The sequence below is a fragment of the Oncorhynchus tshawytscha genome, linkage group LG31 (assembly GCF_018296145.1).
Source record: "Oncorhynchus tshawytscha isolate Ot180627B linkage group LG31, Otsh_v2.0, whole genome shotgun sequence".
NCBI classification, from domain to species: Eukaryota; Metazoa; Chordata; class Actinopteri; order Salmoniformes; family Salmonidae; genus Oncorhynchus; species Oncorhynchus tshawytscha.
This window is the reverse complement of record NC_056459.1, coordinates 11,752,055-11,776,333: the sequence shown is the minus strand read 5'-3', so window position 1 is coordinate 11,776,333 and position 24,279 is coordinate 11,752,055. Positions and strand designations below refer to the sequence as shown.

General features: G+C 36.0%; 1 protein-coding gene across 8 annotated transcripts in view; it reads left to right on the top strand.

Annotated features, from left to right (window-relative positions):
- The window catches only part of LOC121841524 (mucin-2-like), a 227,623-nt gene that overhangs the window by 5,626 nt on the left and 197,718 nt on the right, over window positions 1-24,279 (top strand). The window contains exons 17-63 of one of the 8 annotated variants that reach the window (XR_006080571.1): window positions 397-545; window positions 736-866; window positions 959-1,020; window positions 1,174-1,274; window positions 1,450-1,537; window positions 2,138-2,286; window positions 2,477-2,607; window positions 2,700-2,761; window positions 2,915-3,015; window positions 3,190-3,277; window positions 3,893-4,041; window positions 4,233-4,363; window positions 4,456-4,517; window positions 4,671-4,771; window positions 4,947-5,034; window positions 5,650-5,798; window positions 5,990-6,120; window positions 6,213-6,274; window positions 6,428-6,528; window positions 6,703-6,790; window positions 7,405-7,553; window positions 7,745-7,875; window positions 7,968-8,029; window positions 8,183-8,283; window positions 8,459-8,546; window positions 9,161-9,309; window positions 9,502-9,632; window positions 9,725-9,786; window positions 9,940-10,040; window positions 10,216-10,303; window positions 10,918-11,066; window positions 11,257-11,387; window positions 11,480-11,541; window positions 11,695-11,795; window positions 11,971-12,058; window positions 12,673-12,821; window positions 13,014-13,144; window positions 13,237-13,298; window positions 13,452-13,552; window positions 13,728-13,815; window positions 14,430-14,578; window positions 14,770-14,900; window positions 14,993-15,053; window positions 15,207-15,307; window positions 15,483-15,570; window positions 16,185-16,333; window positions 16,526-16,562. Coding sequence is in view for 7 of the 8 variants with exons in the window: in XM_042310518.1 (XP_042166452.1) it covers window positions 397-545; window positions 736-866; window positions 959-1,020; window positions 1,174-1,274; window positions 1,450-1,537; window positions 2,138-2,286; window positions 2,477-2,607; window positions 2,700-2,761; window positions 2,915-3,015; window positions 3,190-3,277; window positions 3,893-4,041; window positions 4,233-4,363; window positions 4,456-4,517; window positions 4,671-4,771; window positions 4,947-5,034; window positions 5,650-5,798; window positions 5,990-6,120; window positions 6,213-6,274; window positions 6,428-6,528; window positions 6,703-6,790; window positions 7,405-7,553; window positions 7,745-7,875; window positions 7,968-8,029; window positions 8,183-8,283; window positions 8,459-8,546; window positions 9,161-9,309; window positions 9,502-9,632; window positions 9,725-9,786; window positions 16,962-17,062; window positions 17,239-17,326; window positions 17,940-18,088; window positions 18,281-18,411; window positions 18,504-18,565; window positions 18,718-18,818; window positions 18,994-19,081; window positions 19,670-19,818; window positions 20,011-20,141; window positions 20,234-20,295; window positions 20,449-20,549; window positions 20,964-21,142; window positions 21,271-21,366 (4,435 nt within the window). In the remaining variant the exon portion in view is untranslated. Of the gene's footprint in view, window positions 1-396; window positions 546-735; window positions 867-958; window positions 1,021-1,173; window positions 1,275-1,449; window positions 1,538-2,137; window positions 2,287-2,476; window positions 2,608-2,699; window positions 2,762-2,914; window positions 3,016-3,189; window positions 3,278-3,892; window positions 4,042-4,232; window positions 4,364-4,455; window positions 4,518-4,670; window positions 4,772-4,946; window positions 5,035-5,649; window positions 5,799-5,989; window positions 6,121-6,212; window positions 6,275-6,427; window positions 6,529-6,702; window positions 6,791-7,404; window positions 7,554-7,744; window positions 7,876-7,967; window positions 8,030-8,182; window positions 8,284-8,458; window positions 8,547-9,160; window positions 9,310-9,501; window positions 9,633-9,724; window positions 9,787-9,939; window positions 10,041-10,215; window positions 10,304-10,917; window positions 11,067-11,256; window positions 11,388-11,479; window positions 11,542-11,694; window positions 11,796-11,970; window positions 12,059-12,672; window positions 12,822-13,013; window positions 13,145-13,236; window positions 13,299-13,451; window positions 13,553-13,727; window positions 13,816-14,429; window positions 14,579-14,769; window positions 14,901-14,992; window positions 15,054-15,206; window positions 15,308-15,482; window positions 15,571-16,184; window positions 16,334-16,525; window positions 16,563-16,961; window positions 17,063-17,238; window positions 17,327-17,939; window positions 18,089-18,280; window positions 18,412-18,503; window positions 18,566-18,717; window positions 18,819-18,993; window positions 19,082-19,669; window positions 19,819-20,010; window positions 20,142-20,233; window positions 20,296-20,448; window positions 20,550-20,963; window positions 21,143-21,270; window positions 21,827-24,279 lie in introns of those variants that run through there. The other 7 variants (XM_042310518.1, XM_042310517.1, XM_042310523.1 and 4 more) reach the window with 7 other exon arrangements.

The window sequence follows — 24,279 nt, the reverse complement described above, 5'->3', positions numbered from 1 at the left end:
AATGTGCTTGCTGAAGGCAAGACCACTAGATTTCTTACATACTTTTTCTAATTATTTTAACATTTTCTAAAGTTTCTAAACTAAAACAATTTAAATGAGTATAAATTAGCATAAAATAACCCACCAAAAATAATATTAACTCTTGAACCGTTCAAGCTAGAGAGACTGAACCAACTTTCATATGTTCAGGCTATCCTTTCCTATCCTATCTTATCCATCAAACAATCTTTCCATCGACTTTCTTTTTCCAATTATAACCAGTCACTACCATTACTAGTGCAGTGACTGCCAAAACTATAACTTATTTTACAACCATGATTACTTTAAGACAAGCTAGCAAGTACACACATTTTCTTTAGGAAATGTAATTTTCCATGTATTATTATTTTCTCTTAGATTCGGCACAGTGGGAGTTTTTGTTAAACTGATATTCAAGGTCAAAACACCAGTCCCCACTGAGGATGATGTCCTTGATGCCGTCAAGAAACAATTGTCTCCTCAATTCACGACCACTCAAACCACCTTCCAGAATGCAACTTATATCAGTGAGTTCAACAAATAAGGCTTCATGAAGACATTTTTTCCACTCTATAAAATAATTTCTTAATAAGTAAACATTCAACTGCTCCTGCTATCTAAATACTTATTGAATGTTTTTAATGTTGTTGAAACTCCTAAATTGTAGCAGTTAATTTGATCTGTTGCTATAGTGACCATTTGTTTGTGTGCTCACAGAACTTACAGATACTTCATTTGCCATCGACCTTGGTTTCAAAATAACCAATGTAACCCGGGAGTCTCTAAGTAATAGACTCACACTCACCAATGAGACCCAAACCCAGATACAGGATTCAATTAACAGACTAGTAAGATACTGTACTTCTACACACAAGATACATCCATGGTCATGTTCAGGTCATGATAGTAATTGACAACTTGATGTTTTGTCCCCTTTTAGCTCCAAAAGGTTCTCAGTGAACCAGATGGCAAACAGTTTAAATTTCCCAACGCCAACCTCTTGTAAGTACAACGTCATCACCTTGAACCAACCCGTCTTTCTCAACTGCACTCTTTAGAATTTCTGCAGATTTCATTTAGCTGCTGCTAGTACAGCTAAACAGGATGAAGGGAACATGTTTAACTCTCACACAAAACCCATTTTTACGTCCACAGTGATGATGGCACTGAAATCACGGCAAACGTGACATATGTATACAGAGAGGAAGATGTCAACCACCCTAGTGGTTTTCTACAGGAAGTCTTAAAAGTCTCAGGTATGCTGCTTTTGTTACCATACGGTTGTCATTTCTATGTTTTTGTATGACAGTGAGTTATCAAACACCATGTAACGTGTAAAATACTCAATCTCGAAAACACTTATATATCAATGTTATATGACATATTACAAGTTTATAATCCCTCTAAAATGTATTTCCATTTCTATTCTAGGTCTCCTGACCACCACTGTTGCCCCAACAACAACTACCAACACCACACCACTTCCTACCCTTTTGACTTCAGTGACATCAACAACTAGGTAAGCAAGATCATTTATTATAATTATTTCATACAATTCAATTAACACTTTGTCAATCAAGGAACCTTTGCAACAATGAACCATGTATATTCATGCTTGTGTCGTTAACTATTGATGTTTTCATAAAAGCATCCAAAATGTCAACCTTTCTTTGAGTACATCAATCGGTCAAAAGGCGCAATATAAATCCAATCCATTATTATTAATGTGCTTGCTGAAGGCAAGACCACTAGATTTCTTACATACTTTTTCTAATTATTTTAACATTTTCTAAAGTTTCTAAACCAAAGCAATTTAAATGAGTATAAATTAGCATATAATAACCCACCAAAAATAATATTAACTCTTGAACCGTTCAAGCTAGAGAGACTGAACCAACTTTCATATGTTCATGCTATCCTTTCCTATCCTATCCTATCCATCAATCAATCTTTCCACCGACTTTCTTTTTCCAATTATAACCAGTCACTACCATTACTAGTGCAGTGACTGCCAATCCTATAACTTATTTTACAACCATGATTACTTTAAGACAAGCTAGCAAGTACACACATTTTCTTTAGGAAATGTAATTTTACATGTATTATTATTGTCTCTTAGATTCGGCACAGTGGGAGTTTTTGTTAAACTGATATTCAAGGTCAAAACACCAGTCCCCACTGAGGATGATGTCCTTGGTGCCGTCAAGAAACAATTGTCTCCTCAATTCACGACCACTCAAACCACCTTCCAGAATGCAACTTATATCAGTGAGTTCAACAAATTAGGCTTCATGAAGACATTTTTTCCACTCTATAAAATAATCTCTTAATAAGTAAACATTCAACTGCTCCTGCTATCTAAATACTTATTGAATGTTTTTAATGTTGTTGAAACTCCTAAATTGTAGCAGTTAATTTGATCTGTTGCTATAGTGACCATTTTTTTGTGTGCTCACAGAACTTACAGATACTTCATTTGCCATCGACCTTGGTTTCAAAATAACCAATGTAACCCAGGAGTCTCTAAGTAATAGACTCACACTCACCAATGAGACCCAAACCCAGATACAGGATTCAATTAACAGACTAGTAAGATACTGTACTTCTACACATAAGATACATCCATGGTCATGTTCAGGTCATGATAGTAATGGACAACTTGATGTTTTGTCCCCTTTTAGCTCCAAAAGGTTCTCAGTGAACCAGATGGCAAACAGTTTAAATTTCCCAACGCCAACCTCTTGTAAGTACAACGTCATAACCTTGAACCAACCCGTCTTTCTCAACTGCACTCTTTAGAATTTCTGCAGATTTCATTTAGCTGCTGCTGGTACAGCTAAACAGGATGAAAGGAACATGTTTAACTCTCACACAAAACCCATTTTTACGTCCACAGTGATGATGGCACTGAGATCACGGCAAACGTGACATATGTATACAGAGAGGAAGATGTCAACCACCCTAGTGGTTTTCTACAGGAAGTCTTAAAAGTCTCAGGTATGCTGCTTTTGTTACCATACGGTTGTCATTTCTATTTTTTGTATGACAGTGAGTTATCAAACACCATGTAACGTGTAAAATACTCAATCTCGAAAACACTTATATATCAATGTTATATGACATATTACAAGTTTATAATCCCTCTAAAATGTATTTCCATTTCTATTCTAGGTCTCCTGACCACCACTGTTGCCCCAACAACAACTACCAACACCACACCACTTCCTACCCTTTTGACTTCAGTGACATCAACAACTAGGTAAGCAAGATCATTTATTATAATTATTTCATACAATTCAATTAACACTTTGTCAAACAAGGAACCTTTGCAACAATGAACCATGTATATCCATGCTTGTGTCGTTAACTACTGATGTTTTAATTAAAAGCATCCAAAATGTCAACCTTTCTTTAGAAAAGCTCTTTGAGTGCATCAATCGGTCAAAAGGCTTAATATAAATCCAATCCATTATAATTAATGTGCTTGCTGAAGGCAAGACCACTAGATTTCTTACATACTTTTTCTAATTATTTTAACATTTTCTAAACGTTTCTAAACTAAAACAATTTAAATGAGTATAAATTAGCATAAAATAACCCACCAAAAATAATATTAACTCTTGAACCGTTCAAGCTAGAGAGACTGAACCAACTTTCATATGTTCAGGCTATCCTTTCCTATCCTATCTTATCCATCAAACAATCTTTCCATCGACTTTCTTTTTCCAATTATAACCAGTCACTACCATTACTAGTGCAGTGACTGCCAAAACTATAACTTATTTTACAACCATGATTACTTTAAGACAAGCTAGCAAGTACACACATTTTCTTTAGGAAATGTAATTTTACATGTATTATTATTGTCTCTTAGATTCGGCACAGTGGGAGTTTTTGTTAAACTGATATTCAAGGTCAAAACACCAGTCCCCACTGAGGATGATGTCCTTGGTGCCGTCAAGAAACAATTGTCTCCTCAATTCACGACCACTCAAACCACCTTCCAGAATGCAACTTATATCAGTGAGTTCAACAAATTAGGCTTCATGAAGACATTTATTTCCACTCTATAAAATAATTTCTTAATAAGTAAACATTCAACTGCTCCTGCTATCTAAATACTTATTGAATGTTTTTTAATGTTGTTGAAACTCCTAAATTGTAGCAGTTAATTTGATCAGTTGCTATAGTGACCATTTTTTGTGTGCTCACAGAACTTACAGATACTTCATTTGCCATCGACCTTGGTTTCAAAATAACCAATGTAACCCAGGAGTCTCTAAGTAATAGACTCACACTCACCAATGAGACCCAAACCCAGATACAGGATTCAATTAACAGACTAGTAAGATACTGTACTTCTACACATAAGATACATCCATGGTCATGTTCAGGTCATGATAGTAATGGACAACTTGATGTTTTGTCCCCTTTTAGCTCCAAAAGGTTCTCAGTGAACCAGATGGCAAACAGTTTAAATTTCCCAACGCCAACCTCTTGTAAGTACAACGTCATAACCTTGAACCAACCCGTCTTTCTCAACTGCACTCTTTAGAATTTCTGCAGATTTCATTTAGCTGCTGCTGGTACAGCTAAACAGGATGAAAGGAACATGTTTAACTCTCACACAAAACCCATTTTTACGTCCACAGTGATGATGGCACTGAGATCACGGCAAACGTGACATATGTATACAAAGAGGAAGATGTCAACCACCCTAGTGGTTTTCTACAGGAAGTCTTAAAAGTCTCAGGTATGCTGCTTTTGTTACCATACGGTTGTCATTTCTATGTTTTTGTATGACAGTGAGTTATCAAACACCATGTAACGTGTAAAATACTCAATCTCGAAAACACTTATATATCAATGTTATATGACATATTACAAGTTTATAATCCCTCTAAAATGTATTTCCATTTCTATTCTAGGTCTCCTGACCACCACTGTTGCCCCAACAACAACTACCAACACCACACCACTTCCTACCCTTTTGACTTCAGTGACATCAACAACTAGGTAAGCAAGATCATTTATTATAATTATTTCATACAATTCAATTAACACTTTGTCAAACAAGGAACCTTTGCAACAATGAACCATGTATATCCATGCTTGTGTCGTTAACTACTGATGTTTTAATTAAAAGCATCCAAAATGTCAACCTTTCTTTAGAAAAGCTCTTTGAGTGCATCAATCGGTCAAAAGGCTAATATAAATCCAATCCATTATAATTAATGTGCTTGCTGAAGGCAAGACCACTAGATTTCTTACATACTTTTTCTAATTATTTTAACATTTTCTAAACGTTTCTAAACTAAAACAATTTAAATGAGTATAAATTAGCATAAAATAACCCACCAAAAATAATATTAACTCTTGAACCGTTCAAGCTAGAGAGACTGAACCAACTTTCATATGTTCAGGCTATCCTTTCCTATCCTATCTTATCCATCAAACAATCTTTCCATCGACTTTCTTTTTCCAATTATAACCAGTCACTACCATTACTACTGCAGTGACTGCCAAATCCTATAACTTATTTTACAACCATGATTACTTTAAGACAAGCTAGCAAGTACACACATTTTCTTTAGGAAATGTAATTTTCCATGTATTATTATTTTCTCTTAGATTCGGCACAGTGGGAGTTTTTGTTAAACTGATATTCAACGTCAAAACACCAGTCCCCACTGAGGATGATGTCCTTGATGCCGTCAAGAAGCAATTGTCTCCTCAATTCACGACCACTCAAACCACCTTCCAGAATGCAACTTATATCAGTGAGTTCAACAAATAAGGCTTCATGAAGACATTTTTTTCCACTCTATAAAATAATCTCTTAATAAGTAAACATTCAACTGCTCCTGCTATCTAAATACTTCTTGAATGTTTTTAATGTTCTTGAAACTCCTAAATTGTAGCAGTTAATTTGATCTGTTGCTATAGTGACCATTTTTTTGTGTGCTCACAGAACTTACAGATACTTCATTTGCCATCGACCTTGGTTTCAAAATAACCAATGTAACCCAGGAGTCTCTAAGTAATAGACTCACACTCACCAATGAGACCCAAACCCAGATACAGGATTCAATTAACAGACTAGTAAGATACTGTACTTCTACACATAAGATACATCCATGGTCATGTTCAGGTCATGATAGTAATGGACAACTTGATGTTTTGTCCCCTTTTAGCTCCAAAAGGTTCTCAGTGAACCAGATGGCAAACAGTTTAAATTTCCCAACGCCAACCTCTTGTAAGTACAACGTCATAACCTTGAACCAACCCGTCTTTCTCAACTGCACTCTTTAGAATTTCTGCAGATTTCATTTAGCTGCTGCTGGTACAGCTAAACAGGATGAAAGGAACATGTTTAACTCTCACACAAAACCCATTTTTACGTCCACAGTGATGATGGCACTGAGATCACGGCAAACGTGACGTATGTATACAAAGAGGAAGATGTCAACCACCCTAGTGGTTTTCTACAGGAAGTCTTAAAAGTCTCAGGTATGCTGCTTTTGTTACCATACGGTTGTCATTTCTATTTTTTGTATGACAGTGAGTTATCAAACACCATGTAACGTGTAAAATACTCAATCTCGAAAACACTTATATATCAATGTTATATGACATATTACAAGTTTATAATCCCTCTAAAATGTATTTCCATTTCTATTCTAGGTCTCCTGACCACCACTGTTGCCCCAACAACAACTACCAACACCACACCACTTCCTACCCTTTTGACTTCAGTGACATCAACAACTAGGTAAGCAAGATCATTTATTATAATTATTTCATACAATTCAATTAACACTTTGTCAAACAAGGAACCTTTGCAACAATGAACCATGTATATCCATGCTTGTGTCGTTAACTACTGATGTTTTAATTAAAAGCATCCAAAATGTCAACCTTTCTTTAGAAAAGCTCTTTGAGTGCATCAATCGGTCAAAAGGCTTAATATAAATCCAATCCATTATAATTAATGTGCTTGCTGAAGGCAAGACCACTAGATTTCTTACATACTTTTTCTAATTATTTTAACATTTTCTAAACGTTCTAAACTAAAACAATTTAAATGAGTATAAATTAGCATAAAATAACCCACCAAAAATAATATTAACTCTTGAACCGTTCAAGCTAGAGAGACCGAACCAACTTTCATATGTTCAGGCTATCCTTTCCTATCCTATCTTATCCATCAAACAATCTTTCCATCGACTTTCTTTTTCCAATTATAACCAGTCACTACCATTACTACTGCAGTGACTGCCAAAACTATAACTTATTTTACAACCATGATTACTTTAAGACAAGCTAGCAAGTACACACATTTTCTTTAGGAAATGTAATTTTCCATGTATTATTATTTTCTCTTAGATTCGGCACAGTGGGAGTTTTTGTTAAACTGATATTCAACGTCAAAACACCAGTCCCCACTGAGGATGATGTCCTTGATGCCGTCAAGAAGCAATTGTCTCCTCAATTCACGACCACTCAAACCACCTTCCAGAATGCAACTTATATCAGTGAGTTCAACAAATAAGGCTTCATGAAGACATTTTTTTCCACTCTATAAAATAATCTCTTAATAAGTAAACATTCAACTGCTCCTGCTATCTAAATACTTCTTGAATGTTTTTAATGTTGTTGAAACTCCTAAATTGTAGCAGTTAATTTGATGTGTTGCTATAGTGACCATTTTTTTGTGTGCTCACAGAACTTACAGATACTTCATTTGCCATCGACCTTGGTTTCAAAATAACCAATGTAACCCAGGAGTCTCTAAGTAATAGACTCACACTCACCAATGAGACCCAAACCCAGATACAGGATTCAATTAACAGACTAGTAAGATACTGTACTTCTACACATAAGATACATCCATGGTCATGTTCAGGTCATGATAGTAATGGACAACTTGATGTTTTGTCCCCTTTTAGCTCCAAAAGGTTCTCAGTGAACCAGACGGCAAACAGTTTCAATTTCCCAACGCCAACCTCTTGTAAGTACAACGTCATAACCTTGAACCAACCCGTCTTTCTCAACTGCACTCTTTAGGATTTCTGCAGATTTCATTTAGCTGCTGCTGGTACAGCTAAACAGGATGAAAGGAACATGTTTAACTCTCACACAAAACCCATTTTTACGTCCACAGTGATGATGGCACTGAGATCACGGCAAACGTGACATATGTATACAAAGAGGAAGATGTCAACCACCCTAGTGGTTTTCTACAGGAAGTCTTAAAAGTCTCAGGTATGCTGCTTTTGTTACCATACGGTTGTCATTTCTATGTTTATTTATGACAGTGAGTTATCAAACACCATGTAACGTGTATAATACTCAATCTCGAAAACACTTATATATCAATGTTATATGACATATTACAAGTTTATAATCCCTCTAAAATGTATTTCCATTTCTATTCTAGGTCTCCTGACCACCACTGTTGCCCCAACAACAACTACCAACACCACACCACTTCCTACCCTTTTGACTTCAGTGACATCAACAACTAGGTAAGCAAGATCATTTATTATAATTATTTCATACAATTCAATTAACACTTTGTCAAACAAGGAACCTTTGCAACAATGAACCATGTATATCCATGCTTGTGTCGTTAACTACTGATGTTTTAATTAAAAGCATCCAAAATGTCAACCTTTCTTTAGAAAAGCTCTTTGAGTGCATCAATCGGTCAAAAGGCTTAATATAAATCCAATCCATTATAATTAATGTGCTTGCTGAAGGCAAGACCACTAGATTTCTTACATACTTTTTCTAATTATTTTAACATTTTCTAAACGTTCTAAACTAAAACAATTTAAATGAGTATAAATTAGCATAAAATAACCCACCAAAAATAATATTAACTCTTGAACCGTTCAAGCTAGAGAGACCGAACCCACTTTCATATGTTCAGGCTATCCTTTCCTATCCTATCTTATCCATCAAACAATCTTTCCATCGACTTTCTTTTTCCAATTATAACCAGTCACTACCATTACTACTGCAGTGACTGCCAAAACTATAACTTATTTTACAACCATGATTACTTTAAGACAAGCTAGCAAGTACACACATTTTCTTTAGGAAATGTAATTTTCCATGTATTATTATTTTCTCTTAGATTCGGCACAGTGGGAGTTTTTGTTAAACTGATATTCAACGTCAAAACACCAGTCCCCACTGAGGATGATGTCCTTGATGCCGTCAAGAAGCAATTGTCTCCTCAATTCACGACCACTCAAACCACCTTCCAGAATGCAACTTATATCAGTGAGTTCAACAAATAAGGCTTCATGAAGACATTTTTTTCCACTCTATAAAATAATCTCTTAATAAGTAAACATTCAACTGCTCCTGCTATCTAAATACTTATTGAATGTTTTTTAATGTTGTTGAAACTCCTAAATTGTAGCAGTTAATTTGATCTGTTGCTATAGTGACCATTTGTTTGTGTGCCCACAGAACTTACAGATACTTCATTTGCCATCGACCTTGGTTTCAAAATAACCAATGTAACCCGGGAGTCTCTAAGTAATAGACTCACACTCACCAATGAGACCGAAAACCAGATACAGGATTCAATTAACAGACTAGTAAGATACTGTACTTCTACACACAAGATACATCCATGGTCATGTTCAGGTCATGATAGTAATTGACAACTTGATGTTTTGTCCCCTTTTAGCTCCAAAAGGTTCTCAGTGAACCAGATGGCAAACAGTTTAAATTTCCCAACGCCAACCTCTTGTAAGTACAACGTCATAACCTTGAACCAACCCGTCTTTCTCAACTGCACTCTTTAGAATTTCTGCAGATTTCATTTAGCTGCTGCTGGTACAGCTAAACAGGATGAAAGGAACATGTTTAACTCTCACACAAAACCCATTTTTACGTCCACAGTGATGATGGCACTGAGATCACGGCAAACGTGACATATGTATACAAAGAGGAAGATGTCAACCACCCTAGTGGTTTTCTACAGGAAGTCTTAAAAGTCTCAGGTATGCTGCTTTTGTTACCATACGGTTGTCATTTCTATGTTTATTTATGACAGTGAGTTATCAAACACCATGTAACGTGTATAATACTCAATCTCGAAAACACTTATATATCAATGTTATATGACATATTACAAGTTTATAATCCCTCTAAAATGTATTTCCATTTCTATTCTAGGTCTCCTGACCACCACTGTTGCCCCAACAACAACTACCAACACCACACCACTTCCTACCCTTTTGACTTCAGTGACATCAACAACTAGGTAAGCAAGATCATTTATTATAATTATTTCATACAATTCAATTAACACTTTGTCAAACAAGGAACCTTTGCAACAATGAACCATGTATATCCATGCTTGTGTCGTTAACTACTGATGTTTTAATTAAAAGCATCCAAAATGTCAACCTTTCTTTAGAAAAGCTCTTTGAGTGCATCAATCGGTCAAAAGGCTTAATATAAATCCAATCCATTATAATTAATGTGCTTGCTGAAGGCAAGACCACTAGATTTCTTACATACTTTTTCTAATTATTTTAACATTTTCTAAACGTTCTAAACTAAAACAATTTAAATGAGTATAAATTAGCATAAAATAACCCACCAAAAATAATATTAACTCTTGAACCGTTCAAGCTAGAGAGACTGAACCAACTTTCATATGTTCAGGCTATCCTTTCCTATCCTATCCTATCCATCAATCAATCTTTCCACCGACTTTCTTTTTCCAATTATAACCAGTCACTACCATTACTAGTGCAGTGACTGCCAATCCTATAACTTATTTTACAACCATGATTACTTTAAGACAAGCTAGCAAGTACACACATTTTCTTTAGGAAATGTAATTTTACATGTATTATTATTGTCTCTTAGATTCGGCACAGTGGGAGTTTTTGTTAAACTGATATTCAAGGTCAAAACACCAGTCCCCACTGAGGATGATGTCCTTGGTGCCGTCAAGAAACAATTGTCTCCTCAATTCACGACCACTCAAACCACCTTCCAGAATGCAACTTATATCAGTGAGTTCAACAAATTAGGCTTCATGAAGACATTTTTTCCACTCTATAAAATAATCTCTTAATAAGTAAACATTCAACTGCTCCTGCTATCTAAATACTTATTGAATGTTTTTAATGTTGTTGAAACTCCTAAATTGTAGCAGTTAATTTGATCTGTTGCTATAGTGACCATTTTTTTGTGTGCTCACAGAACTTACAGATACTTCATTTGCCATCGACCTTGGTTTCAAAATAACCAACGTAACCCAGGAGTCTCTAAGTAATAGACTCACACTCACCAATGAGACCCAAACCCAGATACAGGATTCAATTAACAGACTAGTAAGATACTGTACTTCTACACATAAGATACATCCATGGTCATGTTCAGGTCATGATAGTAATGGACAACTTGATGTTTTGTCCCCTTTTAGCTCCAAAAGGTTCTCAGTGAACCAGACGGCAAACAGTTTCAATTTCCCAACGCCAACCTCTTGTAAGTACAACGTCATAACCTTGAACCAACCCGTCTTTCTCAACTGCACTCTTTAGGATTTCTGCAGATTTCATTTAGCTGCTGCTGGTACAGCTAAACAGGATGAAAGGAACATGTTTAACTCTCACACAAAACCCATTTTTACGTCCACAGTGATGATGGCACTGAGATCACGGCAAACGTGACGTATGTATACAAAGAGGAAGATGTCAACCACCCTAGTGGTTTTCTACAGGAAGTCTTAAAAGTCTCAGGTATGCTGCTTTTGTTACCATACGGTTGTCATTTCTACGTTTATTTATGACAGTGAGTTATCAAACACCATGTAACGTGTATAATACTCAATCTCGAAAACACTTATATATCAATGTTATATGACATATTACAAGTTTATAATCCCTCTAAAATGTATTTCCATTTCTATTCTAGGTCTCCTGACCACCACTGTTGCCCCAACAACAACTACCAACACCACACCACTTCCTACCCTTTTGACTTCAGTGACATCAACAACTAGGTAAGCAAGATCATTTATTATAATTATTTCATACAATTCAATTAACACTTTGTCAAACAAGGAACCTTTGCAACAATGAACCATGTATATCCATGCTTGTGTCGTTAACTACTGATGTTTTAATTAAAAGCATCCAAAATGTCAACCTTTCTTTAGAAAAGCTCTTTGAGTGCATCAATCGGTCAAAAGGCTTAATATAAATCCAATCCATTATAATTAATGTGCTTGCTGAAGGCAAGACCACTAGATTTCTTACATACTTTTTCTAATTATTTTAACATTTTCTAAACGTTCTAAACTAAAACAATTTAAATGAGTATAAATTAGCATAAAATAACCCACCAAAAATAATATTAACTCTTGAACCATTCAAGCTAGAGAGACCGAACCAACTTTCTTATGTTCAGGCTATCCTTTCCTATCCTATCTTATCCATCAAACAATCTTTCCATCGACTTTCTTTTTCCAATTATAACCAGTCACTACCATTACTACTGCAGTGACTGCCAAAACTATAACTTATTTTACAACCATGATTACTTTAAGACAAGCTAGCAAGTACACACATTTTCTTTAGGAAATGTAATTTTCCATGTATTATTATTTTCTCTTAGATTCGGCACAGTGGGAGTTTTTGTTAAACTGATATTCAACGTCAAAACACCAGTCCCCACTGAGGATGATGTCCTTGATGCCGTCAAGAAGCAATTGTCTCCTCAATTCACGACCACTCAAACCACCTTCCAGAATGCAACTTATATCAGTGAGTTCAACAAATAAGGCTTCATGAAGACATTTTTTTCCACTCTATAAAATAATCTCTTAATAAGTAAACATTCAACTGCTCCTGCTATGTAAATACTTCTTGAATGTTTTTTAATGTTGTTGAAACTCCTAAATTGTAGCAGTTAATTTGATCTGTTGCTATAGTGACCATTTTTTTGTGTGCTCACAGAACTTACAGATACTTCATTTGCCATCGACCTTGGTTTCAAAATAACCAACGTAACCCAGGAGTCTCTAAGTAATAGACTCACACTCACCAATGAGACCCAAACCCAGATACAGGATTCAATTAACAGACTAGTAAGATACTGTACTTCTACACATAAGATACATCCATGGTCATGTTCAGGTCATGATAGTAATGGACAACTTGATGTTTTGTCCCCTTTTAGCTCCAAAAGGTTCTCAGTGAACCAGACGGCAAACAGTTTCAATTTCCCAACGCCAACCTCTTGTAAGTACAACGTCATAACCTTGAACCAACCCGTCTTTCTCAACTGCACTCTTTAGGATTTCTGCAGATTTCATTTAGCTGCTGCTGGTACAGCTAAACAGGATGAAAGGAACATGTTTAACTCTCACACAAAACCCATTTTTACGTCCACAGTGATGATGGCACTGAGATCACGGCAAACGTGACGTATGTATACAAAGAGGAAGATGTCAACCACCCTAGTGGTTTTCTACAGGAAGTCTTAAAAGTCTCAGGTATGCTGCTTTTGTTACCATACGGTTGTCATTTCTATGTTTATTTATGACAGTGAGTTATCAAACACCATGTAACGTGTATAATACTCAATCTCGAAAACACTTATATATCAATGTTATATGACATATTACAAGTTTATAATCCCTCTAAAATGTATTTCCATTTCTATTCTAGGTCTCCTGACCACCACTGTTGCCCCAACAACAACTACCAACACCACACCACTTCCTACCCTTTTGACTTCAGTGACATCAACAACTAGGTAAGCAAGATCATTTATTATAATTATTTCATACAATTCAATTAACACTTTGTCAAACAAGGAACCTTTGCAACAATGAACCATGTATATCCATGCTTGTGTCGTTAACTACTGATGTTTTAATTAAAAGCATCCAAAATGTCAACCTTTCTTTAGAAAAGCTCTTTGAGTGCATCAATCGGTCAAAAGGCTTAATATAAATCCAATCCATTATAATTAATGTGCTTGCTGAAGGCAAGACCACTAGATTTCTTACATACTTTTTCTAATTATTTTAACATTTTCTAAACGTTCTAAACTAAAACAATTTAAATGAGTATAAATTAGCATAAAATAACCCACCAAAAATAATATTAACTCTTGAACCGTTCAAGCTAGAGAGACCGAACCAACTTTCTTATGTTCAGGCTATCCTTTCCTATCCTATCTTATCCATCAAACAATCTTTCCATCGACTTTCTTTTTCCAATTATAACCAGTCACTACCATTACTACTGCAGTGACTGCCAAAACTATAACTTATTTTACAACCATGATTACTTTAAGACAAGCTAGCAAGTACACACATTTTCTTTAGGAAATGTAATTTTCCATGTATTATTATTTTCTCTTAGATTCGGCACAGTGGGAGTTTTTGTTAAACTGATATTCAACGTCAAAACACCAGTCCCCACTGAGGATGATGTCCTTGATGCCGTCAAGAAACAATTGTCTCCTCAATTCACGACCACTCAAACCACCTTCCAGAATGCAACTTATATCAGTGAGTTCAACAAATAAGGCTTCATGAAGACATTTTTTTCCACTCTATAAAATAATCTCTTAATAAGTAAACATTCAACTGCTCCTGCTATCTAAATACTTATTGAATGTTTTTTAATGTTGTTGAAACTCCTAAATTGTAGCAGTTAATTTGATCTGTTGCTATAGTGACCATTTTTTGTGTGCTCACAGAACTTACAGATACTTCATTTGCCATCGACCTTGGTTTCAAAATAACCAACGTAACCCAGGAGTCTCTAAGTAATAGACTCACACTCACCAATGAGACCCAAACCCAGATACAGGATTCAATTAACAGACTAGTAAGATACTGTACTTCTACACATAAGATACATCCATGGTCATGTTCAGGTCATGATAGTAATGGACAACTTGATGTTTTGTCCCCTTTTAGCTCCAAAAGGTTCTCAGTGAACCAGAGGCAAACAGTTTAAATTTCCCAACGCCAACCTCTTGTAAGTACAACGTCATAACCTTGAACCAACCCGTCTTTCTCAACTGCACTCTTTAGAATTTCTGCAGATTTCATTTAGCTGCTGCTGGTACAGCTAAACAGGATGAAAGGAACATGTTTAACTCTCACACAAAACCCATTTTTACGTCCACAGTGATGATGGCACTGAGATCACGGCAAACGTGACATATGTATACAAAGAGGAAGATGTCAACCACCCTAGTGGTTTTCTACAGGAAGTCTTAAAAGTCTCAGGTATGCTGCTTTTGTTACCATACGGTTGTCATTTCTATGTTTATTTATGACAGTGAGTTATCAAACACCATGTAACGTGTATAATACTCAATCTCGAAAACACTTATATATCAATGTTATATGACATATTACAAGTTTATAATCCCTCTAAAATGTATTTCCATTTCTATTCTAGGTCTCCTGACCACCACTGTTGCCCCAACAACAACTACCAACACCACACCACTTCCTACCCTTTTGACTTCAGTGACATCAACAACTAGGTAAGCAAGATCATTTATTATAATTATTTCATACAATTCAATTAACACTTTGTCAAACAAGGAACCTTTGCAACAATGAACCATGTATATCCATGCTTGTGTCGTTAACTACTGATGTTTTAATTAAAAGCATCCAAAATGTCAACCTTTCTTTAGAAAAGCTCTTTGAGTGCATCAATCGGTCAAAAGGCTTAATATAAATCCAATCCATTATAATTAATGTGCTTGCTGAAGGCAAGACCACTAGATTTCTTACATACTTTTTCTAATTATTTTAACATTTTCTAAAGTTTCTAAACTAAAACAATTTAAATGAGTATAAATTAGCATAAAATAACCCACCAAAAATAATATTAACTCTTGAACCATTCAAGCTAGAGAGACTGAACCAACTTTCTTATGTTCATGCTATCCTTTCCTATCCTATCTTATCCATCAAACAATCTTTCCATCGACTTTCTTTTTCCAATTATAACCAGTCACTACCATTACTACTGCAGTGACTGCCAAAACTATAACTTATTTTACAACCATGATTACTTTAAGACAAGCTAGCAAGTACACACATTTTCTTTAGGAAATGTAATTTTCCATGTATTATTATTTTCTCTTAGATTCGGCACAGTGGGAGTTTTTGTTAAACTGATATTCAACGTCAAAACACCAGTCCCCACTGAGGATGATGTCCTTGATGCCGTCAAGAAGCAATTGTCTCCTCAATTCACGACCACTCAAACCACCTTCCAGAATGCAACTTATATCAGTGAGTTCAACAAATAAGGCTTCATGAAGACATTTTTTTCCACTCTATAAAATAATCTCTTAATAAGTAAACATTCAACTGCTCCTGCTATCTAAATACTTATTGAATGTTTTTTAATGTTGTTGAAACTCCTAAATTGTAGCAGTTAATTTGATCTGTTGCTATAGTGACCATTTTTTTGTGTGCTCACAGAACTTACAGATACTTCATTTGCCATCGACCTTGGTTTCAAAATAACCAACGTAACCCAGGAGTCTCTAAGTAATAGACTCACACTCACCAATGAGACCCAAACCCAGATACAGGATTCAATTAACAGACTAGTAAGATACTGTACTTCTACACATAAGATACATCCATGGTCATGTTCAGGTCATGATAGTAATGGACAACTTGATGTTTTGTCCCCTTTTAGCTCCAAAAGGTTCTCAGTGAACCAGAGGCAAACAGTTTAAATTTCCCAACGCCAACCTCTTGTAAGTACAACGTCATAACCTTGAACCAACCCGTCTTTCTCAACTGCACTCTTTAGAATTTCTGCAGATTTCATTTAGCTGCTGCTGGTACAGCTAAACAGGATGAAGGAACATGTTTAACTCTCACACAAAACCCTATTTTACTTTCACAGTGCGTATGGCACTGAAATCAGGGCAAACGTGACATATGTATACAAAGAGGAAGATGTCAACCACCCTAGTGGTTTTCTACAAGAAGTCTTAAAAGTCTCAGGTATGCTGCTTTTGTTACCATACGGTTGTCATTTCTATGTTTTTTTTATGACAGTGAGTTATCAAACACCATGTAACGTGTAAAATACTCAATCTCGAAAACACTTATATATCAATGTTATATGACATATTACAAGTTTATAATCCCTCTAAAATGTATTTTCATTTCTATTCTAGGTCTCTTGACCACCACTGTTGCCCCAACAACAACTACCAACACCACACCACGTCCTACCCTTTTGACTTCAGTGACATCAACAACTAGGTAAGCAAGATCATTTATTATAATTATTTCATACAATTCAATTAACACTTTGTCAAACAAGGAACCTTTGCAACAATGAACCATGTATATCCATGCTTGTGTCGTTAACTACTGATGTTTTAATTAAAAGCATCCAAAATGTCAACCTTTCTTTGAAAAGTACTTTGAGTGCATCAATCGGTCAAAAGGCTTAATATAAATCCAATCCATTATAATTAATGTGCTTGCTGAAGGCAAGACCACTAGATTTCTTACATACTTTTTCTAATTATTTTAACATTTTCTAAACGTTCTAAACTAAAACAATTTAAATGAGTATAAATTAGCATAAAATAACCCACCAAAAATAATATTAACTCTTGAACCGTTCAAGCTAGAGAGACCGAACCAACTTTCTTATGTTCAGGCTATCCTTTCCTATCCTATCTTATCCATCAAACAATCTTTCCATCGACTTTCTTTTTCCAATTATAACCAGTCACTACCATTACTACTGCAGTGACTGCCAAAACTATAACTTATTTTACAACCATGATTACTTTAAGACAAGCTAGCAAGTACACACATTTTCTTTAGGAAATGTAATTTTCCATGTATTATTATTTTCTCTTAGATTCGGCACAGTGGGAGTTTTTGTTAAACTGATATTCAAGGTCAAAACACCAGTCCCCACTGAGGATGATGTCCTTGGTGCCGTCAAGAAACAATTGTCTCCTCAATTCACGACCACTCAAACCACCTTCCAGAATGCAACTTATATCAGTGAGTTCAACAAATTAGGCTTCATGAAGACATTTATTTCCACTCTATAAAATAATTTCTTAATAAGTAAACATTCAACTGCTCCTGCTATCTAAATACTTATTGAATGTTTTTTAATGTTGTTGAAACTCCTAAATTGTAGCAGTTAATTTGATCTGTTGCTATAGTGACCATTTGTTTGTGTGCTCACAGAACTTACAGATACTTCATTTGCCATCGACCTTGGTTTCAAAATAACCAATGTAACCCAGGAGTCTCTAAGTAATAGACTCACACTCACCAATGAGACCCAAACCCAGATACAGGATTCAATTAACAGACTAGTAAGATACTGTACTTCTACACACAAGATACATCCATGGTCATGTTCAGGTCATGATAGTAATGGACAACTTGATGTTTTGTCCCCTTTTAGCTCCAAAAGGTTCTCAGTGAACCAGATGGCAAACAGTTTAAATTTCCCAACGCCAACCTCTTGTAAGTACAACGTCATAACCTTGAACCAACCCATCTTTCTCAACTGCACTCTTTAGGATTTCTGCAGATTTCATTTAGCTGCTGCTTTTACAGCTAAACAGGATGAAAGGAACATGTTTATCTCTCACACAAAACCCATTTTACTTCCACAGTGATGATGGCACTGAGATCACGGCAAACGTGACGTATGTATACAAAGAGGAAGATGTCAACCACCCTAGTGGTTTTCTACAGGAAGTCTTAAAAGTCTCAGGTATGCTGCTTTTGTTACCATACGGTTGTCATTTCTACGTTTATTTATGACAGTGAGTTATCAAACACCATGTAACGTGTATAATACTCAATCTCAAAAACACTTATATATCAATGTTATATGACATATTACAAGTTTATAATCCCTCTAAAATGGATTTCCATTTCTATTCTAGGTCTCCTGACCACCACTGTTGCCCCAACAACAAGTACCAACACCACACCACTTCCTATCCTTTTGACTTCAGTGACATCAACAACTAGGTAAGCAAGATCATTTATTATAATTATTTCATACAATTCAATTAACACTTTGTCAAACAAGGAACCTTTGCAACAATGAACCATGTATATTCATGCTTGTGTCGTTAACTATTGATGTTTTCATAAAAGCATCCAAAATGTCAACCTTTCTTTGAGTACATCAATCGGTCAAAAGGCGCAATATAAATCCAATCCATTATTATCAATGTGCTTGCTGAAGGCAAGACCACTAGATTTCTTACATACTTTTTCTAATTATTTTAACATTTTCTAAAGTTTCTAAACCAAAGCAATTTAAATGAGTATAAATTAGCATATAATAACCCACCAAAAATAATATTAACTCTTGAACCGTTCAAGCTAGAGACTGAACCAACTTTCATATGTTCAGGCTATCCTTTCCTATCCATCAATCAATCTTTCCATCGACTTTCTTTTCCCAATTATAACCAGTCACTACCATTACTACTGCAGTGACTGCCAATCCTATAACTTATTTTACAACCATTAATTATTTAAGACAAGCTAGCAAGTACACACGTTTTCTTTAGGAAATGTAATTTTCCATGTATTATTATTTTCTTTTAGATTCGGCACAGCCGTGGTTTTTGTTGAACTGATATTCAACCTCAAAAAACCAGTCCCCACTGAGGCTGATGTCCTTGATGCCGTCAATAAGCAACTGTCTCTTCAATCCAAGACCACTCAAACCACCTTCCAGAATGCAACTTATATCAGTGAGTTTAAGCAATTAGGTTTCATGAAGACATTTTTTCCACTCAATGAAAACCATTTCTTAATAAGTACACATTCAACTGCTCCTGCTATCTAAATACTTCTTGAATGTTTTTTTATGTTGTTGAAACTCCTAAATTGTAGCAGTTAATTTGATCTGTTGCTATAGTGACTATGTTTTTGTCTGCTTACAGAACTTTCAGATACTTCATTTGCCATCAACCTTGGTTTCAAAATAACCAATGTAACCCTGGAGTCTCTAAGTAATAGACTCAAATTCACCAATGAGACCTACGTCCAGATACAGCTTTCAATTAATACACTTGTAAGATACTGTACTTCTAAACATAAGATACATCCATGGTCATGTTCAGGTCATGATGGTAATTGATAACTTGATGTTTTGTCCCCTTTTAGCTCCGTCAACTTCTCAGTGAACCAAACGGCAACCAGTTTCAATTTCCCAACGCCACCTTCTTGTAAGTACAATGTCATAACCTTCAACCAACCCATCTTTCTCAACTGCACTCTTTAGAATTTCTGCAGATTTCATTTAGCTGCTGCTTTTACAGCTAAACAGGAAGAAGGGACTATGCTCATCTCTCACACAAAACCCTATTTTACTTCCACAGTGATGATGGCACTGAAATCAGGGCAAACGTGACATATGTATACAAAGAGGAAGATGTCAACCACCCTAGTGGTTTTCTACAGGAAGTCTTAAAAGTCTCAGGTATGCTGCTTTTGTTACCATACGGTTGTCATTTCTATGTTTATTTATGACAGTGAGTTATCAAACACCATGTAACGTGTATAATACTCAATCTCGAAAACACTTATATATCAATGTTATATGGTTACTACATGGGGCGGCAGGGTAGCCTAGTGGTTAGAGCGTTGGACTAGGAACCGGAAGGTTGCAAGTTCAAACTTGAGCTGACAGTACAAATTTGTTGTTCTTCCCCTGAACAGGCAGTTAACCCACTGTTCCTAGGCCATCATTGAAAATAAGAATTTGTTTTTAACTGACTTGCCTAGTTAAATAAAGGTGTAAAAAAACATTTGACTTTAAAAAAAAAATAGAAATATAATATGACATATTACAAGTTTATAATCCCTCTAAAATGTATTTTCATTTCTATTCTAGGTCTCTTGACCACCACTGTTGCCCCAACAACAACTACCAACACCACACCACGTCCTACCCTTTTGCTGACCACTCCTTTCAATACCACAAGTGTTGGAGGTTTTCCTGGCTGGGCTTTGGCCATTATCATTCCTTGTGGCATCGCTATCATTCTGGTACCCCTGTGGATCCTGCTATGTGTACGTATAGGCTTGTGTTCACATGTGTACTGTGAAAATAGTTTACAAAGTATTTCATCCAATAAGCTGTTTAAATTCTGCAATTATATTTTGCATGTGAATCATGCTTCCCCATCTTTCTTTTGCAGTGTATGCTATGTGGCTGCTGTGCAGCTGTAAGGAGACGCTGGCACAGACGCAGATCTTACAATGTACAGTACACCACCAGAAACGGACTCTTCTGAGGTGACAACACTAACATCAGTAGGCAATTGTCATCATAAGAACAGCCAATTATCTACCTATATCTGCTAATCAGGAGACTTCATTGGGTGCTTAAATCTATTTTTTTAGCATGAAAATAAAATTCATAATGGGCTTAATAATCCACAAGTTTTTTGCGCATTGTTAAATGTTTTATATTATACATCTGATTGTTAATCAAAGTTACAGCTGAGCTGAACAGCATGTATGTTTATGTATTTATTAGCTATGTAATTTATGTGGTTTCAAGCTGTGCTGTCCACTGACTAAAATGGTTATCAGTTATTTATTTAATGTATAATAAGGTAGATTAAAATATTTATTTGAGTTTTGTTATTTCCTCTCTTGACTAACTATGAACTAACTTATTTTCAACTGCAATACAGTACTTGTTTCTTCATCACACAGTTTGACAAATGTAATAAAGACTTTGCAAATCAGTATTAAGAAAACATTGTATGAATTGGTTTGACTCATGAGGGTTATTACAGACAGCACATCTAAACATCAAAGGAAGTCAAGATTGTCCCACCTGGCACCTTACACTCAGAAATATCTAACACAATTGAATATGTACAGTACCAGTCAAAAGTTTGGACAGTTTGAAGTTTTTCTTTCTTTTTACTATTTTCTACATTGTAGAATAATAGTGAAGATATCAAAACTATGAAATAACACATATGGAATCATGTAGTGACCAAAAAAGTGTTCAACAAATAAAAATATATTTTAGATTTTAGATTCTTCAAAGTAGCCACCCATTTTGCCTTCACCTGGAATGCTTTTCCAACAGTCTACTTGATGGCAACGTTGCTTTTCCAACAGTCTTGAAGTAGTTCCCACATATGCTAAGCACTTGTTGGCTGCTTTTCCTTCACTCTGCGGTCCAACTCACCCTAACCATCTCTTGGCATTATCTCTGATTTAGCACCAGCTTCACCTGGAATGTCATTGTCCAGTTGAAAAGTCTTAAAGTAGTGCAAACCAGATGGGATGGCGTATTGCTGCAGAATGCTGTGGTAGCCATGCTGGTTAAGTGTGCCTTAAATTCTAAATAAATCACAGACGGTGTCACCAGCAAAGCACCCCCACACCATCACACCTCCTCCAAGCTTCTTCTTCTTATTGGTGTCCTTTATTAGTGGTTTCTTTACAGCATTTCGACCATGGTCTGATTCATGCAGTCATCTCTGAACAGTTGATGTTGAGATGTGTCTGTTACTTGAACTCTGTAAAGTATTTACTTGGGCTGCAATCTGAGATGCAGTTAACTCTAACAAACTTATCCCCTGCTGCAGAGGTAACTCTGGGTCTTCATCTCCTGTGGCAGTCCTCATGAGAGCCAGTTTAACATAGCACTTGTTGGTTATTGACATTTTCCAAATTGACTGACCTTCATGTCTTAAATGACTGATGGACTGTTGTTTCTCTTTGCTTATTTGACCTGTTCTTACCATAATAAGAACTTGGTATTTGACCAGATATGGCTATCTTCTGTATACCACGACTACCTTGTCACAACACAACTGATAGGCTCAAACACATTAAGAAGGAAAGAGGATTTCATTCACTTGCTATCTGGCACTGTAAACAAATGCATGCTAGAATCAAGGAAGGAACGAGATGACAAATTATCAGCTAGGGAGGAGACTAGTTAGGTAGCTAAAAATATTGACAAGGTTTCTACAAGATAGCACAGCCACAAAGTCAAAATTGGCTATATCGTAACAATTCATGATAACATAATTGGTGTTAATGGTTTTTAATCAAATTTTAAGAAGATACATTTTAGAAAAGACAGGGTTTATGACTTTGTGACTGTAGTAATGACCATTTGACGGGGATTCCGATCATAAAGAAGGTGGTCCTTCTTGTCCTTCTTGTTGGCAAATTTTGTCTTCAAACTCTGTCATCAAAGTCTGGCATTCATGCGTAATGCACAATGGTACATCAACAAGGAAACAGTGCTGTGCTTCAGACAAACACACAAGATTAAGTCTGAGGCTGGTAACATCAACAGTGCTAGGTGGCTGTACTACTGAAACACCGCTAACCAAACAACAGTGCTAGGTGGCTGTACTACAGAAACACCGGTCATCGTCGTTGTAAACAACTGGTTGCAGTAAAGAGCCAACCTGGATACTAAAGAAATCCTGAAGGAAGTCGACGAGTAACAACAGCTTTATCCTTTGAAGGTACAACATACTCCATCATGGAAAGATCTGGCTACCTCACAAAAGAACTCTAACCCGACAAAAAAAAGAAAGACATTCATCTACAGACACGGATTATATAATTACCGTTGAAGTAGAGGCTAGTGCCTTGGCTGTAATCCATGCAACACTGGAAAAGATGTGTGAGGAGGTTGCAGGACTGAGGGGGTGTTTGGAGTTTCACGCTCCTTGGAGAGAACAAGGCACTCACTAAAATCATCGATTCCAACATGGATTGTCTACTCAGGTAAAAAAGGGTGATGAGGAAGTCTCTACTAGACATAGAAAGCCGTAGCATGCGTGAAAATCTAATATTTTCTGGGATTCCTGAAACACTTCCAATAATCAGAGGGTGCGATCAGAGAATTCATGCAATCTGCCTTGAAACTTCCTCTAGAGACCGTAAACAAGGTGGCTTTCCACTCCACCGAGCACACAGACTTGGAGCGACAAGACCTAGGGTCCCCGACCTATCATCGCAAAATTTGAACACTACCAAAAGGAGATGATCAAAAGCAGGGAAGGGAGCTTAAAGGGACCAATTTCGGTCTCAATTACCAATTTCCACGGGAGATAAACGAACATCGCAAGAGGCTGTATCCTGAACAGAGGCAACTGAGGTAGAGGGGTAAGCGTGCCTTTCTCATTGTGGACCAAATCTTTATAGATGGACAGCTATTC